This window comes from Oryctolagus cuniculus, chromosome 12 (assembly GCF_051225735.1).
Source record: "Oryctolagus cuniculus isolate XC-2025 breed Fujian yellow rabbit chromosome 12, ASM5122573v1, whole genome shotgun sequence".
Classification (NCBI taxonomy): Eukaryota; Metazoa; Chordata; class Mammalia; order Lagomorpha; family Leporidae; genus Oryctolagus; species Oryctolagus cuniculus.
Window position 1 is genome coordinate 101,207,760 of NC_142878.1, and position 17,802 is coordinate 101,225,561.

The 17,802-nt window shown below is 51.4% G+C and overlaps 1 protein-coding gene across 15 annotated transcripts in view; it reads right to left on the minus strand.

Moving 5' to 3' along the window:
• The window catches only part of CPEB1 (cytoplasmic polyadenylation element binding protein 1), a 100,312-nt gene that overhangs the window by 15,219 nt on the left and 67,291 nt on the right, over nt 1–17,802 (minus strand). For 7 of the 15 annotated variants that reach the window (XM_089310770.1, XM_070054565.2, XM_017337568.4 and 4 more), the window contains exon 3: nt 8,574–8,762. In XM_089310770.1, coding sequence (XP_089166896.1) covers nt 8,574–8,727 — 154 coding nt within the window. In that variant the 5' untranslated portion in view covers nt 8,728–8,762. Of the gene's footprint in view, nt 1–8,573; nt 8,766–9,119; nt 9,243–17,802 lie in introns of those variants that run through there. The other 8 variants (XM_070054568.1, XM_070054564.1, XM_051834248.3 and 5 more) reach the window with 2 other exon arrangements.

A 17,802-nucleotide genomic window follows, 5' to 3' on the forward strand; every position in this document is an offset into this window, starting at 1 on the left:
CTGTCTGTATCTCTGCCTTTCGAGTCAAAAAAAAAAAAAAAAAAAAAAAAAAAAAAAATAGAGGGGCCAGCGCTGTGGTATGGTGGGCGAGGTTGCCGCCTGCAGTGCCGGGAGTCCATGTGGGCGCTGGTTCGAGTCCCAGCTGCTCCACTTCTGCTGCAGCTCTCTGCTGTAGCCTGGGAGAAATAGTGGAGGATGGCCCAAGTCCTTGGGCCCCTGCACCCACATGGGGGACCTGGAAGAGGCTCCTGGCTTTGGACAGGCACATTGTGGCCATCTGGGGAGTGGATGGAAGACACCTCTCTCTCTGCCTCTGCCTCTCTAACTCTGCCTTTCAGGTAAATAGACAAAAATTTCTTAAAAAAAAATAGAGGGGATTTCGTGGATTTATTTATTTAGTTATTATTTTATTATGACTAAAACACCTTCAATTTTTTAAGCCACTATCATACTACTTCCCTAAGTAGACGTACCATATTACACTTCCACTGTAAGTCCCTCTACATTCAGGCCAACACAGAAGAGTGTTAGATTCTAGCCAGTCTAACACGCACTGGGGAGCGACAGCACACCACATGCAGCAGGGAGTTAGCATTCTTACGCCTAAGGCTTTCAAAGCACTGGCATGTAACTGAGAGCTGAAACCGAATGTCTCAAATGCTTGGATGCTGACACCAATCAAAAATAATCCTTGACAAACTTCTCAAATAATCCTTGGCAAACCCCTGCCTGTAAGAACCACCCTATCGAAGCCCCGGGAATCTGTTCCTGAGAAAGCAAGAGACGTGAACGTTTGTTGAAAGCTTCTCCCTGATGCTGCAAAGCCCAGCAGTAAAGCATGGTAAATGCCGACACATCTCACACTTCCGTCTTAAAAGTGGCGCTGATGCCGAGGGCCTCATCCTTCTTCATGTTTTACAAACACAAGTTCAGGCTGGTGAACAGTGAGTAGCAAGCCAAGCTAGACAGCCCTGTCAACCAGGTTAAAGCGTCTGACCCACGCTGAGGCTGGTCTGAAGAGCTGCACAGGGACGGTAGAGGCGGCTGCCAGGGGAGCCTGGCACTGGCTGAGCGGGAGTTAAGAACCTGAACTGCACTGGGAGGCTTCCTCCAGCAGCGCTCAGGTACCTGGAAGGACACTGGAACCAGGTAGGGCTGTGGTTCTCCCTACATCCACTCCCCTGCCCCTGGGGGACTGAAGGAGGAAATGGGACAGCAGAGTTGAAGGGAACAGCAGCAGTGGGCTGTGTATTATAGGCTAAAGACAGAAGAGAGTCAACAAGCCAGGAGCAAATTCATGGAGAACAAGCAACTTCCACAGGCAGACAGGGTGAACAGGAGGTGTGGGACAGTGTCGCTGCTGAGTCCTAAGGACCATGAGGCCCTGGACACAGACTCCTCTGTGGCTGAACGACATTGTACCAAGTCTGAATACTGGACAGGGCATCCAAATGCTAAAGGGACCCTGAGGTTAAGCCAAACAGCAGCAGCAGCAGCAGCAACTGCTGATCAAAGTTTCAGCACATCGAAACTGGTAAAATTGGTAAAGAGGTAGATAAGGCTTAGGAGTCCATGGGCTCCCTTTGGCAAAGGAATGTCTCAGAAGAACAGCCTTCAGCTAACCCAGAAGTCAGAGTGTTTGCTAGTGACAAAGCAAGATGAAAGGCTGCTTGCTAATCCCAGCAAAGGGGAGTTCCCAGGAGAACGGCGAGAGCTCCCAGCAGCATCCAGGAAGATGCAGCACAGAGCGCAAGAAAAGAAAAGGCCCGAGAGCCTGGGCACCTCGGGTGACAAGCCAGGCAGTGAGCACTACGTCCTCTGTGTTTTTCTGAAAGGGTGCACTGGAAAGTTTCAAACAGCAACATGGTGGCTACTACAAACCACTTTCTCACCACTGCGTTAGCACATCTTCTGTACCAGCCACATGTCCATCTACTTCTGCTCACGTGAGCATTCAACTCTCCACCATGCCCACGGAGGTATCTTGAGGCTTGGTCCAATTCCTGTGTCACAGTGAAGAGTGGTGTTTGCAGCACCCCCTGCACTACACAGATAAGACACTCCACACGGCTGCTAACGGACTCCACCACCTCCTTAGGTCCTCCAAGTACACGATCCATTCTGCAACCTGGACCGGGTTCAGTCAAACTCCAGTCATTCATTCCCAGCAATTCCCACTCACTAAACACCTAGCACGTGCCAGGTGCTGTGTCAGGTAAACCATCTTCACAGTGTCCTAAGAAGTAGATGTTGTTATCCCATTTCAAGTCTCAGGGACAGGATGCACGAACAGCTCACAAGTAGCCGTGGGCCATGACTCTGACTCATCTTCTGCAGTGTGGTCTATAAGCTGCTCCTTTCAACAGTCAGGACCTCACATCTGCTCGTCCTCATGCTCTCGTCACCTCTCCTTTACTCAACCCCTTTAAGAACATTCAGCTACAGACAAGTCCTCTCACTTGCCAAAAGCCAATGCTTTGGGACCCAAAGCAGCTATGCCTTAAAACTTACTTGGGGTCTGGCCACTGTAGAAACTAATTAAAAATGCATCTTGAGGGGCAGGGTTGGGGAAAGTCAGGCCTTTAGCTTCGTGGCTGAGATGCCTGCGTCCCACACCGGAGTATCTGGATTCAGTTCCCAGAGCCAGCTTCCTGCCAGTGCACACCCTGGAAGGCAGCAGTGCTGGCTTGAGTACTTGGGACCCCGACACCCATGTGGGAGACCTGGATTGACTACTAGCCATTGCAGCTGTTTAGGGAGTAAACTAGCATGCTGGCTGTGCTATGTTTCTGCCTCTCAGAAAAATAAATTAAAAAAAATTTTAAGTGCACCTTGAGCCCCATCCCAGTCCTGAAGCAAAATTTGCATTTTAACAATATATCCAAGAGATCAGCTGAGGAAAACCTGAGGCTTGCTACTTCAAGTTTCTAATCAACCTTTCCACACCCAAACATGTTGCATTTGTAGTTATTTCCCTGATTTAAAGGCTGGAGGTTAGAGCATCACCGTAATTTTTTTTTTTTTTTTTTTTTGACAGGCAGAGTGGACAGTGAGACAGACAGACAGAAAGGTCTTCCTTTGCCGTTGGTTCACCCTCCAATGGCTGCCGCGCTGTGACCAGTGCACCACACTGATCCGAAGGCAGGAGCCAGGTGCTTCTCCTGGTCTCCCATGGGGTGCAGGGCCCAAGCACTTGGGCCATCCTCCACTGCACTCCCTGGCCACAGCAGAGAGCTGGCCTGCAAGAGGGGCAACCGGGACAGAATCCGGCACCCCAACCGGGACTAGAACCTGGTGTGCTGGCGCCGCAGGCAGAGGATTAGCCTATTGAGCCGCGGCACCAGCCACCATAATTCTTAGACATAATGGCAACTAAAGGTCAAGAGGAAAAAAAAAAAAGGCATAAGAAACCAAGGTGATTTATATGGGACATCTCTCAAAGAATTTGATCTCTGGAAACACTGGGTAGCAACGCAGGGAGCAGCAGAGGCCAACAGACACTGTGACCAAGGTCAAGTAAGAGTATGAGAAGAGGAGGAAGGTCTGTAATAGTTTCAGGAAAGTGATGGCCAGAACAAGCCGAGGGAAAAACATTCAAGATAACCAAGGGACTCTGTTAAAGCTCAGCCCCAGCAAAAACAAAGGCAGCTGCCACCAACTGCTGGAGGCGGACACAGGGCGAGGAGAGAAGGAAGAGGAAAACTAGGAACTACAGCACAGGGTCTCTGGTGCAACCAGAATACAAGCACAAGCTCAACAAGACTACTACGTCAATTTAAATTTACTGAAGTTAGTAACTGCTTTGTTATGAATGACTGTAAGGTTATCTGCTATTCTTAGCAGTACAGACAAACACTACGTATACACACACACAGGGAACGGCAAATGGTAAGGCAAGCAGGGTGACTCGAATGTCAATAGGAGGGTAGACAAAGAGAGCCAAGTTCCTGGAAACTGGGACCCTCCGTCAGATGTCCTAGAGTAGCCCGACTGTCCCTGTACAGCCCAACCTGGCAGAGGGTTCCAGCTCATCAGTGCTACCTCAGAGGGTACAAAAGACCGACTCAGCAGTAATATTTTTAGACTGATTGTTAACTTTCTCTACTTTCCCCCTTCCATGCCAGCTCCTGTGGGTTTTACAGCTGAGTCACTGTTCGCATTTTCTGAAGCCTTCTCCAAAGTACAAAGGCACCCGGAGCCTGATGGAAGCACCAGCAATGGTAGCAGGCCTGGCACTGGGTGCCTGCATTGCAAGACAGTGTCTGAGTTCAAGCTCGGCTGTGGGCGAGGCCAGGCCAGGCCCATCATGGTCAGAGGCTTATTACCTAATGAGAGTGGTGACAGCAAAATCCCAGAGCAGCAGCCATTCTACCCATTCTACCTAGCCAGAGATGTAAGGCCACATGTCTGGGCCCATCTCCACTTTCTGCAGGCTCGGTTCTAGGTGTTCGCTCAGTCTGTCTGAAGACAGAGAGGCAGGAAGGGGTGAAGGGCAGCACTCACCCAAGTATGTAAACAGACCCCGAATCTGCAGCTCCACGTCACATAACTCAGAGTGTGGACTCCCTCTGCCAATTCTGGATCCCACAGGCCCACGAAGGTACCAAATACAACCAACTTCTTTCCAGAGTCGCTCCCAACCTCAGTCATCGGGCAAGTCCTAGCACTTGCACGGCAGACATGCCCACGTCCCATGGCAAGTCAGCACACACTCAACCGAATCAACTTCCCTCACCTGGGAGCAGCCACTGCACACTGCGTCCCATGTTCTCCCTTCCTCTGCACGGCAGAAGCTGTCCCCGAGTGGACGGACTCCACGCTCCAGCGTACATGCAAACTTCAAGTGTGCCACGATGCCCTAGAAGTCACGAGGGCCCTGACACACTGACTTCTGAAGAATCTGTCCACCCAGCTGATCCCGAGGAACGGGAGAGGCCTCGTCTGAACTCGGCAGTCCAAAAACATCCCGGGTTAACGTGGTGCTCGGCATGTTCCTTCAGCAGCCCTAGGCAGGCACCAAGCTACACGCCTGGAATACAGCAGTGGAGAACTGGGAGCTGAAGCGGATTTGCAAAAAACCTTGGTTGGACCCAGAAAGCCCATGTTCAACACACCAGACTCAAGCCTGTGTTGAATGTTGTCTGAAAGAGGCTGGAAGTACAGAAGCAGCAGTAGGTCCCCCGACTGGTTAGCAGAAACCAGAGCGGGCAAACAGCTTGATCCCCACGGGACTTCTAAAAGAGTGGGAGGAAACAGGACATATCCTCTGGCAACCTCAGACCCAACACATGGTCTGCCTACCAAGACTGTGTACAAGGTGTTCATTAGTCCTTTCCATGCCCCCCCCCCCCCAAAGTCACTCTGCTCTCTTGCTGAGTAATGCAGCACACGGAAGTCACAAGGGGGAGGGCAGGAAGATAAACCCAGCGGGTGGTCCAGCTGACGTGCAGAGCAAGTCAGAGACACCCCCTGCCTTTACTGAGCCTAGCACCTGACTTGTACATAAAGAACCGCTTAGATTAGTCTTCTTGTCAACATGCTAGTATTCTGCTCCTAGGGACACAGGTGTGACAGGAGGAGTGTTCTGGGAGCTCGGTCCGTCAGCGGCTGTGACACTTCTGGCACTTGGCAACATGGGAGCTTACTTCCTCAGCTGTGTATGCTCTAGAATCACGTGACGCACTCAGCACAGAAAGCAGTCAGCAAATGGTGGCTACCCCAGGACACTGAGGACAGCTCCCACAGCCCTGACATTCCACTGCAGGACTCAGGACACTGCACACACAGGCTGAGGGCAGCCCTGACCACATGCCACTGAGACCTCGGAGAAAAACACTTCTTTCATCTGGCCCTGGAGGGCTTTCCCCCCTAGCAAGTGGGGGTGGGGGGCTCAGAGTATACCATCTGCAAGGCAAGGGGCCCACAGAGTGGCGCATCCTAAACAGATGTTGGTCTTCGAAAGCATAACTCTCACACAACCGAGGTCCTCCTGCAGGCCTCTGAGTGTAGAAATGCACATGGCATAGGCACTCCGGCCCCTGGAGGAGGAAGGGTCACACAGCAGCCTCACGCTGAGACCCAACAAAAGCTGCAATGCTCAGTCCTCAGTGCAGAGAACAGAAGCCCCCAGCACAGCAGTTATGTGCTGCATACGTCTTCTACTTCCCCTGAGGGTAGGGGGAGCCTTAAGGGAAACAATCCCACCCTATTCATTGATGCTCCTCCAGTGCCTAACGCAGTGCTGGGCACACAGCCAGCGCTCAATGTCTGCTGAATGAATTTAGCCAAGATTTTTATTCAGGAGCTCGGCTATCTGCAACTGTGCCCTCACTCTGCCGAGCTCCTCAGGGCATAGAAGATGGGCAGATGTGCAGCCACAGCTGCCTGGGATGATGCATCACCAAGCAGCACCCAGGACACCAGATCATACCCCGGCCTCCACGCAGACACAAGGCACCTGCTTTCTGCCAGGACCACTCCCGGACTGCCCAAAGTTGTCGAGCTCTCTCCTCCCTCCGGTGGAAAGTGAGCTAGCTGGTCTTCAGATGGGAAGGCAGTGTAGGCACTGGGATGTGGGCTGCATGTTCCCGCAGTGCTGGCAAGGGTGCACGATCTGGCACTGCAGCTGGCTGGTGGGAGGCCTGCATCCTACTTCAGGAGGCGGAAACCTCATGTGGGCTTTCCAAGAAGGCTCACAGCTCGGGAAAAGAAGAGATGCGGCCATCCCACAGCTCCAAAAGCCACAGACGGCAAGGTGATTAGGGATGGGTGTGTCCTTGTTCCTCAGAGAGGAAGAGGCACCCAGCCTAACCCTCCCCCAGCCAGAATGCACTGCTGGGGAAACTCTGGCCCTTACACTTTGAGGCTCAGACCGCAGTCCCTCCCCAATCCACAAAATCATGTAATATTTATCACTAAAGTGCTTGAGAAGGAAGGTGGAGAAGAAAAATGATCCCCATTTTGGAGACAAACAGCAATAAGCATAGGCCTTTCGCGCAGTAGGGGAGCTGGGAAATTATAACTGGGTCCAGGGTATTTCTTGGAGCCTAATTTCACAGTAACTTTCAGACCAGGCTCCTTAAAGTCTCAAGTCGGGTATCTCTATGGCCCTAATGCTGCATTTCCGAAGAACTCTTGCAGATAAGGAAATTCAGAGCCAAAGAAGGGCCACACCCCAATCCGATGCCAGTGAGACACAGCCTTGGTCAGACACTGAGCCCCACGGCCAGGTGCCCTCTTCTCTGCGAGCTCTCGTGTCCTCTGCTCGGACACAGAGTGAGGACAGGACAAGAGAGGTTTCAAAGCACACACAAAGGAAGGCACGGTGGCCTCTGAGCCAAGAATACCAAACGGTGACACCACAATTCTTGCCCAGGGGAACAGGGAAGCTACCAATCTTTCCGGAAAAACCTGAGTCAGCTGAAGGCCAGCACTACAAGGACCCTTTCTTTGCCGAGAGGTGGTTACTTAAGACAAAGCTCCTGCCCATCCACGTCCAAATACAACCCCTCCTCCCCCAAGAGGGATTTTACCAAAACAACTGGGCACGAAAATGCCTAACAGACACAACAGTCTCTGTTGCTGCACAGCATTCTAAAAAAAGACCTGCGCCAAGCAGGGTGGAGGCCAGAGACATCAACAAGGCAGTACCTTGCTGTTAGGGCTGCTGGCTCTGAGGCAGAAGGGTGGGAGCCCGGCGACCCCCACACCCCACCCTACCTTCCTACCTTCCTCGAGCGTCTGCTGCCACTTCTGTATTATGGTAAAACACAGAGCAAAATGCGTAGATTTTTAAGCATACTGGTAGTGCTGAAGTCCACGTTTCATCTCCCCTTGTAGCACAGAGGGAAGTGAACGGGTGGGGGGAAGGTCTGAGCAGAGGCCGTTCGAGGGGCTGCCAGCAAGCCCCTTCAGCCCATCCCTCCCACATCCTACCACAAGGGCCAGGGATCCTAATGGGGAGTGGCTCTCCCTTCCTCCCAGGAAAAAAGATCTGTGGAGCTGCAAGTTCCCCTGCCTACCCCTTTCCAGATCAATGCTCTTATGCTAAGTCAATTCCAACACCCCACAGCAAATCCCAGCCTCACCCTAGGTTAACGCTCTCCTCCTGCCCTGGTTCAGGGACCACCTGCACTTTATGTATAGCTTGTTTCTAAAAGCCACTGAGAAACAGAAATCTGATCATCCAGTAGTCAGCCCCGTAAGTCCCCTCCCCCCGCCTAAAAGTGTTTTGCTTCATCATCTCCAAGACAGGGTTAGCTGGATCTTTCCTGCACAAGGCTGTCACTCCAGGGACCCTTTCAGGGCCACCCCAGGTGCAGATGAACAACTCCAGGGAGTTTACCAGGCTGAGTGGAAAAGCCATGCCTGCCTTTTTACGAGCAGCCATCTGTCCTGCCACACTCACAGCCAGCATCTCCATCTCTTGCAAAATAGCTCCATGTTGTGTTGTGTGTGTGTGTGTGTGTGTCCAGGGGTGGGGGGTTACCAAGCGGACAGAGCTGCGGCAGTGGGCGTCTTCCCTTACCACCCCACACGCCCCTCCCCCAGCTGTCTCATTCCCAGGCACTTACCCGAGTGTGTGCTGCTCTGGGCTGAGGAATCGGAGTCCTGGGTGCTCCAGGGTCGGTCCCAGCCTGTCAGACTGAGGGACTGCAGGCCAAGGCACAAGTCATTTGCATCTGGGAGGCCACGAGAAGATTCTTGCGCAGAGGTGGGGAAAAGCATCCTGCTTGCAACTGTTTCTTCAGAGTCCTGGAAGTCTGCTTTGGACAGGGGGACAGCGGAAATCCCAGTTAAGGGCTGTTTTCCCCTACAGCATCAACAATAAATATTAACCACAGTTTCCCAGGCTCAGGGGCCAGACATCCAAGCCGGCTGGGTGCTGCAGCCGCCACCTCTGCACTTTTGGGGGCGTCAGAGCGAGCGCAGCAGCCATACAGCCCCCTCCCCACACACACCCCTATCCCGGCTGCATACAGACGGGGCCAGCATGTGATCAGGCTGCTGATGCTTCCCGCTGCCAGTGACATCAGCCGGCTGAGCCGTGCAATAGAGAGCGGCCTCATCCCTCACAGAACGGGGGAGGAGCGGGAGGGGACGACAGGGAGGAGACTTGCCTCCCAGGGAGAAGACAGCACAGAGCTACTTGGAATGGTCCGGGCGCAGTGCTGTAAGTCAGGGCCGCGAGGCAGCGCCCTCCGGTCTCCGGCAATGGTGGCTGAGCGGGCCCTCGGGCGCGACTGAAGTCCTCTCTGCTGACAGCAGAGCCAGAGCAGAGCCGCTGACTGCCTGCTTGTGTGGCTCTGCCCTCCTGCCCCTCCCTCTCCCTCCCTCTGCTCTCCACCCCCAAACCCAAAAACACTCTAGTTCTGGACTCTCTCCAGCTGCTGGCTCAAGCCCTGGCTTTGCAGCCCGATGCAAAGCTTCACAATCCTGCTGGCAAAAATCTATGTGCTCCAAGTGGCCCCTGGCAGCACCCTGACACAGCAGTGTTTACCACTGAGGAAGGGGAGAACCTTCAGCGAGAACCTGCACACTTGGGCCCTGGGGAGCAGCACTGGTACTCCAGCTTGTCTGGTCCAGCTCTGGCAGAGGGAGGGGCAGCAGGTTGCTCCAGATGCATCTCCAGGACAGGGACACAACTCACTTGCCAGAGAAGGCCCTGCCCAGACTAGGATGGGCTCTGCCCCAGGGTCCCCCACTCTGGCCAGGGGCTACTGGCTCTGAGCACATTATCAGTCCAGCTCCCCTCGCTCCTGCAGCTGCAGCCGCAGCCTGGGGAAGCACTTCCGCAGCAGTGTCTGGTGGCTCCGAACACGAGAAGCTGTCTCCCAAGTGCTGCTATGCCAGAGAGAGAGAGAACGTGCTAGGAGCTTGCACCACCCGCTGTGTCGACACTGTTTTCTCCTGCCCTTCCAGGAGACCGCAGGGTGACACTGGCCAGCGGGGAGGGCCGTGGACGCCTTCACTGCCTGGGCCTGAGAAGTGCTGCCCAGAACCAGGGCCCTGTTTCTGCAACCACTCACAGCCCTAGCAACAAAGCCACAGAAAGCCCAACTTCTGAGGTCTCCTCCATTTTCTCTTTGCCAGCATCTCGTCCTAGAGCACCCAGCCTCTTGCAGGATACCCTGTGTGCATCTGGGCGTATGGCTGGAGGTGGGGGAGATGGCCAGTCTGGGGGAGGGACTCCTACCCAGCTGCTGTGTCATCCATCCACGTTCCAGTCTGGCTGTAGATGCTCTGCCTGCTCCCTGCCCGTGTGTGCCACAGCCTTGTTCACTACCGCATAGGCTGCACAAGACACCATCCCTGCTGGCACTGCCCCCAGCCCCAACCACTCCCTCCGGCTTCTCCAGGTCTACCCTTCTCACAGCTACAGGCGAACTTCAAAATTAAGTCCCAGGCATTCCTTACACAAAAGCATAATGCTCCCTTTTTAAAAATCCATATTCATATGTAAGTCCCCCCCATGCATGTCCCCCAGGTTTGTGCAGTCACTGCTGCCCCAATCTGACAGCATCTGTGTCCAGAACCAGCAATTCTCTACCCAGCATTGCAACCAGAGCAGCTGCACAAACGGCCACCCTGGCCCCAAGCAGATGCTCATCAACCACACTCCTGCCACTCATGGTGTGGCAAACCAGCAACATCAGCATCACCAGGAGCCCAAATTATACTCAGTGAACCAGGGCCAGTGTTGTGGCGTAATAGGTTATCCCTCCACCTGTGGCGCTGGCATCCCATAAGGGTGCAGTTCAAGACATGATGGCTCCACTTCCTGTCCAGCTTCACACTAATATGCCCAGGAAAGCAGCGGAAGATAGCCCAAGTGCCTGGGTTCCTGGGTCCCCCACGTGGGAGATCTGGAAGAAGCTCCTGGCCACTGCTGCCATTTGGGTAGTAATCCAGCAGATAGAGAGGAAGGGACACAGACCTTCTAACTTCAATTAAACGAACAATAAATCTTAAAAAAAAAAAAAATGGCGAAGCCTAGGCCTCATCTGGGATCTGTTGGACTGACCTGCATTTTCCCAGGCTTCCTAGTTAGTATGTGTAGATGCACACACTGCCCAAGCAGTACTGATTTTACATGAACACCAACGCCCTCCCCACCCAGGCTGAGGGACCTCAGGCCGGAGCAACTGGTCTGCAGCATGGGGCCCTCATACAGCCCAGTTACCCCACCATGGGCCTCGCCTTTAGCCTTAGACTTTAGCTAGACATTCTTCCAATTCTTGTCTTCACTACCACCATAGGATTCCCTCACTAGATCCAAAACCTACACAGGCCACCCACTAAACCCTCAGCATGGCAGCCTGGTGGACACTGCTCTGCTCACCCACTGCGTGACCTCAGTCAAGTTACTCCGCCTTTCTGTGCAGCTTCTCATCTGTGAAGTGGCAAGAGCAGCTTCACACAACACCTGTGAGGACTAAGCACGCATGTAGCACAGTGTCTGGCATCCAGACCAGGACACTTTGAGAGAAAGAGACAGCCAATATTAATAGCACACCAGGACTGCAAGCTTACACAGAAGCTGTCTTAGCAGCCACCATGTTCAGAACATTCTACTCACAAAAGCTCCTTTCTGACAGCCTCTTGAATCCACCCCTCTGAACTCACCTGTGCTCTCGATCCTCCTTGCTCTGCTTCCAAACGAAGTTTGAGAAGCAAACTGTTCACACAGGGCACATGCAGTGAGCAGACAGCTATGACCAGTGAAGGCTGACTGAGTAAGCAGAAGCCCACTTGTGTTTCTCACACTCACTTCCTGTAATAAAAAGGTACTCGGTCCTTTTTAATCAAAGGATGTTCTGTATAATCCTCTGCCAGGAAGCCACTAGGTCCACAAAAGGAACCAGCTCTGGTAGCCAGCCCAAGCTGAAATGAAAAATCCCACTCTCAGGCAGTCTATCTGAATGTCTCAAATGCTTTCTCCCGAAAGTTTCTTTCAGCAATACTTACAAAGTTTCCCACTGAAGTTTCTTAATTCAGATAAAATCTTTAGACTTGTTTTTCTTTCAAAATGTCAGTAATCTTTTCTATAGTTAAAAAAAAAATCCCAATTTCTTAACAACTCAGAGAAATAATTAACTCCATGTTCAAAGTCTGCTGCAGTCTTGGCCATGGTTTGGATGTGTCTCCTAGAAGTTCATGCATTAGAAACATCCCCACGGACAGCAGGTTAGGCCGCCACCTGTGAAGCCAGCATCCCATCCCAGAGCCCTTCACATCGCTGCTGCTCTGCTTCCAATCCAGCTTCCTGCTTACGTGCCTGCGAAAGCAGACCCTGCCACCCATATAGGAGATCAGATGGAGTTCTGGGCTCCTGGCTGTGGCCTGGCCCCGCCTGGGCTGTTGTGGACATTTGGAGGAGTGAACCAGTGGATGGAGGATCTCTGACTCATCCTTTAACTGTGCCTTTCAAATGAGAAAAAGAGACAGAGACAGAGAGGAGAGACAGAGACAGAGGAGAGAGGGGACAGAGAGAGAGAGAGAGAGACAGAGACACAGAGAAAGACAGACAATCTCCAAACTCCTAGGTACCTGGAGCAGAAGCCTCTGGAGGTCATTACAGTTAGGTGACGTCGTCAGGGTGGGGGCTCTCTAACAGCACTAGCAGCTTTGCAAGAGCAAGGCAGACCAGACTCTGTCTCGCCCTACACTATGTTATGAGGCAGCACAGGAGATATCACTAGATGCCAGCACCGTGCTCTTGGACTTCTAAGTCTCCAGAACCTTGAGCCAAATAAACCTCTATTCTTTGCAGAGACCAGGCCTCAGACACTTTGTTACAGAGAGGGACTAAGATCTAAACTAGAGCAATTCCCTGATTTAAATACAGATGGACTCTGGCTCCAGGACTCAGACTGCTATAGCCTCAACTCTGATCTTTTCTAACTGCTGCACAAGAACCTGTCTAATCCTGGGACGACTCCTGCGCCACCCAAACTTATCACAGAATTGCAGGGTCCTTGGCAGATGATCCATCCCTGAGCACCTGGCAAAGGAAATAAGACTGGGCCAGCACCTGTAGGCCCTCAGCTGTGAAACCACCAAGGCAAGAAGTTAAAGGCTCCACTGCATAAGGGGGCCTCAAAAAGTTTGTAACAAATAGAATTCAGAGTTTATTTTGGGGGGCCGGCACTGTGGCGCAGCGGGTTAACGCCCTGGCCTGAAGCGCTGGCACCCCATATGGCCTCAGTTCTAGTCCCGGCTGCTCCTCTTCCAATCCAGCACTGCTATGGCCTGAGAAAGCAGTAGAAGATGGCTCAAGTCCTTGGGCCCCTGCAACCGCGTGGGAGACCTGGAAGAAGCTCCTGGCTCCAGATCGGCGCAGCTCCGGCCAGAGCAGCCATCTGGGGAGTGAACCATCGGACGGAAGACCTCTCTCTCTCTGCCTCTCCTCTCTGTGTAACTCTGACTTTCAAATAATTAAAAAAAAAATTATTTTGGTATGAAAAAAATTTAATCATGTATACAATCATGCTTCAAAGTTCATGGAAAATGTGTATTACTTAATAAACTATGCACAGAGGCTGGTGCTGTGGCACAACGGTTTAACACCCTGGCCTGAAGCGCCGGCATCCATATGGGTACCGGTTCGAGGCCCAGCTGCTCCACTTCCGATCCCGCTCTCTGCTATGGCCTGGGAAAGCAGTAGAAGATGACCCAAGTCCTTGGGCCCCTGCACCCATGTGGGAGACCCAGAGGAAGCTCCTGGCTCTGGATTGGTGCAGCTCCAGCCATTGTGGCCAACTGGGGAGTGAACCAGCATATGGAAGACCTCTCTCTCTCTGCTTCTCCTTCTCTTTGTAACTCTTTCAAGTAAAATAAATAAATCTTAAAAAAAAAAAAAAACAACTATGCACAGACTTCAACATCTTTAGCACCAAAATTTTTTTTAAATTGCACTTTCCCATGACTAATTTGAAGTCTCTGCATAAATCAGGCAGGCAATGACTGCAAGAAGCCAGTTGGGCCTCACTGAAAAGTGCTTCATGGACCAGATACATCGCAAGTTGATTCTTAATAAAAAGAGGTCTAGTTTTCAGAAAGACATAGGAGAGAAGGGAGGCTGGCTGTGTTAGGGCCAGCCAAGACAGGAAGAATGGAGGCCAGAATATCAAACAGGCTCAGGTACACAATGAGGAATCTTTGTGAAGTCTTCAACAACAGTCTGGGAGGAGGCCCAAGATGAACAGGGGTTAGAGCTAAGGAGGACAGAGATGAGCGGGAGAGGGAGAGGGGGAGGAGGGAACATCAGCAACAAAAGAGGGAGTTCAATGCTATAAGCAGACTACAAGGTTGCATCTAGACTATGATTATAACTATGAAAATTCTCATGTTAATGGCTGAAGTTGGTAATGGACCATAGGTACTATGAACAGCTAATGTGTGTGAGGGTAGCAGGCTGTTAATGGATTTATTTTCCTTTAGTTATTACACAGGCATTATAACAGTATAAAATGAAATCTGGAGTGGGCACTCAGCACAATGGTTAGGCTGCTGCTTGGCAGGCCCACATCTCATACTGGAGTAGCTGAGTCGAGTCCTGGCTCCTCTGCTTCTGATCCAGCATCATTAACCTGAGAGGCTTAACCTGATAATGGCTCAAGTACTTTGGCCCCTGCCACTCATATGGGAGACCTGGATTGAGTTCTAGGCTCTCTGGAGTAGTAGGTAAAGCCGCCATATGCTATGCCAGCATCCCATATGGACACCAGTTTGAGTTCCAACTGCTACATTTCCATCCAGCTCCCTGCTAATGCACCTGAGAAAGCAGTGGAGGATGGTCCAAGTCCTTGGGTCCTGCACCCACATGGGAGACCTGAAAGAAGCTCTTGGCTTAGGCCTAGTCCAGCCACTGGGGAGTGAACCAGTGGATGGACGAGCACTCTCTCTCCCTCCATTCCTCCCTCCCCTGCTCTGCCATAACTCTGCCTTTCAATAGATTTTTTTAAAAAGAGTTGAGAGGTAGAGTTATAGACAGTGAGACAGAGAAAGGTCTTCCATCTACTGGTTCATTCCCCAAATGGCCCAAAAGCTGGAGCTGAGCTGAGCTGAAGTCAGCAGCTTCTTCTGGGTCTCCCACATGGGTGCAGGGGCCCAAGGACTTGGGCCATTTTCTTGCTTTCCCAGGCCATAGCAGAAAGCTGAATCAGAAGTGGAGCGGCGGGAACTTGAACCGGCACCCGTATGGGATGCCAGCGCCGCAGGTGGAGTATTAACTTATTGTACCACAGCGCCGGCCCATCAATAAATCTTAAGAGTTCCAGGCTCCTAGCTTCCACCTGGCCCAGCCCTGGCTGTCCCAGGCAACTGCAGAGTGAACCAGAAGATGAAAGATGCCCTCTCTCTGCTTTTCAAATACATTAATAAATTTTAAAAAATAAAATTTATCCACTGGCATTTTCTCTCTGGACACAACAACCACACTATGACAGTTGGAACGACATTGATCTTTTTATAAAATTCCCACTTCATTCCCCAAATCCAGCTGTTGAGAGGGTAGTCCTTTGTACCCATTTCATTGTTTCAAATCACTGAGGTACTTCAGTCAGCTGACACATATCAATGATTTAATGGTCCTTCTTAAAGTTTTAGTCAAGTCCATAAAGTAGCATTTCTAAGAATGTATTTCTGAGAGGAGTTTGCCCAAATCAAGAAAACCAAAATGTTTTGGAAAAATCAGTTTGGGCAGCCTAGAGGGAAAAACGAGCATGCAGGAAGCCAGCTAGCCCTCCAGACCACCTGGGCTCTGGTTTGCACCATGGTCCTAACGCACTGCAGGTCTCTAGAACAGGATTCCTCCATTCTGGGCACACACGCACGCTCGCACGTCACCCAGGAATCTTGCTGAATCACTGATTCGACTGGTGGGTCTGGCCTGGGCTCCAGAATTTGTATTGCTAACAAACTCCCAGGTGCTATCAGGGCTAATGGTCTTTTGACCACACTTTGAACAGTAAAAATTTTAAGTGGGCTTATTGATTTGAGAGGCAGAGAGACAAAGGAGAGTGAGCGATCTCTATCAATCACTGATTCACTTCCAAAATGCTCAAGTTGGGAGCCAGGAATTCAATCAGGATCTCCCAAGTCGTTGTGGCAGGGATCCAACCACTGGAGCCATCACGGCTGCCTTCCAGGTTGCACGTAAGTAGGAAGGTGCAATTGGTGGAATTGTGCATTAGCAGGAAGGAAAGGCCTGTCCCTGAATGGATTTGTCTTCCACTGTCTACCTCAGCTTCTCCCTCCCAGGTAGCTCACCCCACCCTCACTCAACGTCGCTTTCTTGGTGTCATTTACCCTCTGCGGTGCCACACTGCCACTCAGATCACAGTCACCCTTCAGGCCCCAGCTACCTTTGTAACTTTCTTTCATACTATTTACCAAACATAAAAGAGTAAGCTTGATTTCACTGCAACTCCCTGGAAGTTCAAACTCCAGAGAACAATTTATTGCTAATCTACGTGTTAACAAGTGGAATAGTCTGTTCAGAAGACAAAATGCATAATGGTTAGAATATTCAAAGAGCAGCCGTTGCTGCGGCTCACTAGGCTAATCCTCCGCCTTGCGGCACCGGCACACCGGGTTCTAGTCCCGGTCGAGGCGCCGGATTCTGTCCCGGTTGCCCCTCTTCCAGGCCAGCTCTCTGCTATGGCCAGGGAGTGCAGTGGAGGATGGCCCAAGTGCTTGGGCCCTGCACCCCATGGGAGACCAGGATAAGTACCTGGTTCCTGCCATCAGATTAGCGCGGTGCGCTGGCTGCAGCGCGCTGACCGCGGCAGCCACTGGAGGGTGAACCAACAGCAAAAGGAAGACCTTTCTCTCTGTCTCTCACTGTCCACTCTGCCTGTCAAAAAAAAAAAAAAAAAAAGAATATTCAAATAGCTTCCTTAGAATTTTAGCTATGCATTGAACTACATTATAGATCAAGGTATATGGGAACATTAGATTTTGTACTCTCATAAAAATGATTAAACTTGACTGCTTTTAATAGTCTTCAAAGAGATTCTGTCTATTATTTCAAACTGTTTTCTATATATATTTTTTTATTTGACAGGTAGAGTTAGAGACAGAGAGAAAGGTCTTCCTCCTGTTGGTTCACTCCCGAAATGGTCGCTACAGCCGGCGCTGTGCCGATCTGAAGCCAGGAGCCAGGTGCTTCTTCCTCGTCTCCCCTGCAGGTGCAGGGCTCAAGCACTAGGGCCATCCTTCACTGCTTTCTCGGGCCACAGCAGAGAGCTGGACTGGAAGAGGAGCAGCCGGGACTAGAACCCGGTGCCCACATGGGATGCTGGCGCCACAGGCAGAGGACTAACCAAGTGAACCACAGCGCCAGCCCTGTTTTCTGTATTTCTTAAGATAGATATTAACATGTTTTGGTTTTAAAGTGTCACATCCCAGGCCTGCACCATGGTCAGTGCCAGCCTCACTGCTGCTGGGGGACAGGTGTTGACAGCAGCACCACCTGGGAGGCTACAAGAGAGCTGCCAATCTCCTGCACTATGCAAGGAGTGCGAGCCTGTAGTCACACTTAGGGGAGGAGGTGAATCTTAACTGGGAAAGTCAACATCAGTACGATATCCCACACAGATTTGTATTCTCTAGAGTATCCGGGTTCTTACCACTGAATAAAATATGGAACATATGGAACAATCCAAAATTTTTATCACAGAAGATGGTATTCAGTTGCTGCTCACCAACATTGATACTTCAGCATTCAGAGGTACAATGAACAACAGTATAACCGCTGGCAGCCTGCTATCAACTACCTGGAGAGTGAACGAGGACACC